Source organism: Merops nubicus, unplaced genomic scaffold (genome assembly GCF_000691845.1).
Source record: "Merops nubicus isolate BGI_N331 unplaced genomic scaffold, ASM69184v1 scaffold21189, whole genome shotgun sequence".
Taxonomy (NCBI): Eukaryota; Metazoa; Chordata; class Aves; order Coraciiformes; family Meropidae; genus Merops; species Merops nubicus.
This window is the reverse complement of record NW_008629246.1, coordinates 2,176-4,337: the sequence shown is the minus strand read 5'-3', so window position 1 is coordinate 4,337 and position 2,162 is coordinate 2,176. Positions and strand designations below refer to the sequence as shown.

Genomic DNA, 2,162 nt, shown 5'->3' with positions numbered 1-2,162 from the left:
TCTTTCCCTTTCCCATATGAGGTTATGTAGGAGCTGCCAGACACTTTTCCATGCCTCACTCCCTGGGTTAAGAGGCTCTTCTACTCCCATTATGATTTTGCAAAGCAAAACGTAAGGGAATAAATCAGGAACACATTGGAGAGAAGATACAGTTGTATTTTACTTCTCAACACATCATATGAAAGTTAAATGGTTACATTCATCCCATTTTAGGGACTACTTTTTAAATGAAAGAAGGAAACAGCTTAAGCCCAAGGACTGGAGAGAAACATTTCCAGTCAAGAAAGAATGAAAAGACCATTAAAACCATGTTTTGAAGGGGAGGGGATGGTTCTTATTATACAAATACTAGTGCTAATGCCATTTCTTCAAGTCAGAGAGTGACACTAATACTCACCTGGTAATATTAATACTTTATCACTGGAGCTCAGGGGATAGCCATCTTTATACCACGTAAGAACTGGAGGAGGAACAGCATTGGTCTCACAGTACAGTGAAAGGGGATTGTTGACAATCACATCTTTACTTTCTCCACCTCTTCCTGCATCTACTGTGTTACCAGCTTCCCACTCCTTTCGGAAACTAGGAGGAACTACAACCAAGGAGGGGGGAAAATGTTAATATTTTACAGCAAAAATAGCTACTTTTAAAGTCAAGAAATTGAAAGATACTGTGATTGTCAAAGAGCAGAAATAAAAATCAAGCTTATTAAATTAACACCTCCCTCTAGTTTAGATTAGCCAGGAAAATTCTAATTCTTTTAATTAGAATGAACAGTTGAGCAATCGATTGAATATTTTCTGAAAACGAATAAACAACAATCTAAGAAGACTTGAAATCAAACCACAGAGCGTATTAACCAACAATAACACTTAAATAGTAAGCTAGCTGGTATTACTCAAGTTCTAATTTTGTCTAAATTTTCAGAAATGACTAATGATTGTTTTCTTGTAGTTACACATGGTATGTAGGCCAAGACACTGGGCCTGCAGTGTGTGTCTGGGGCCTCTAAGTATTGCTCAATACAGATCAATAAAATACCACGCCTTAGTTTAAGCTAAATTAAAACTTCTTCATGGAGTTTAGAGGAAAATCAAAGTTACATTGTCATTCTTCTGACTTCAAAATATCTGCATATGTCACAAAATACAAAAGAAAGAATAATCAAATACTGTATTTCTTAAAGATGAGCAAAATATACATGAAATAAACCGCACAAAACCACAAAAGCATTGGATTAGACCAAGCAGCTCCAAAGGACACAAGCTGAATTCCAGCATCCCAGAACATCACAAAAGGAGACTGACAGAAGAATGTTATGATCTGAACTCTGCTAACCTTGTATATTTACATCAAATTCTACTTCATCCTCTCCAGCAATGTTGGATGCCAGACAAGTGTAGCGACCAGTGTCTGATACTTGAGCCTCCTTAACCTGCAGGGTACGGCCACCAGCTTGGATCATGACACGATCGTCAGGTTTAAGTGGCTGTAACATAATTTTACATGGAAATGAACGTTTGGCAAAACACACACTAGAAATAGCCACATTGGTGGAAATAATATGACATAATCTCTCTTTTAGTCAAACACAGGTTGTTTCAATATCCTTTCTAAGGCAGTATACTGGGAGTAAGAACATATTTTGGTGTTAGTGTTTCCTCTGCTTTGATGCCACTACGAACAGAACATCCTTCAGTTTTTGTCACTGCTTCCAGCAAGGTCCACCTTCAATCTGCGCAAAGAAAGCAGCTGCTTAGGACACCAAATTACTGAGGGTCACCTGTTGGGATAAAGACCTAAACTGGGAGCTCCTGGGATGGCAGCCTTGGCCACAGGTGGTACATCCCAGCTCTCATCTGCTCCTCCTTTCCCTCAGACCAAAAGCTTTTCCTCCCCGCATTAACTTCAGTAGCCTCCAAGTTCCTGGAGAAAGTTTTCTTTTCATGTTTGTCAGAAACTCTACATCTTCCCTTTTCTGATCTTGGTAGCTGGGCTCCTAAGAGGATGTGGGATTACATCACTCCTAACCCCACCTGCGAGTTGCCGCTGAAAGGAGCAATGCCATCTCCACCAGGCAAGGGCTATCGTCGCATCTCTGATTATATCTGGCTGATTCAATCCCTGAACTCACTGGCCAAGTAAATGAGCTGATGGAAAAA

General features: G+C 39.8%; 1 protein-coding gene across 1 annotated transcript in view; it reads right to left on the bottom strand.

The window, feature by feature from the left end:
• The window catches only part of LOC103779316 (hemicentin-1-like), a gene marked incomplete at its 3' end in the record, with an annotated part of 34,296 nt that extends 32,831 nt beyond the window's left edge, over window positions 1–1,465 (bottom strand). The window contains exons 1-2 of the mRNA XM_008946942.1: window positions 1,339–1,465; window positions 398–592 (exon numbers count right to left, since the gene is read on the bottom strand). Coding sequence (XP_008945190.1) covers window positions 398–592; window positions 1,339–1,465 — 322 coding nt within the window. The remainder of the gene's footprint in view (window positions 1–397; window positions 593–1,338) is intronic.
• Between the last annotated feature and the right edge of the window lie 697 nt (window positions 1,466–2,162).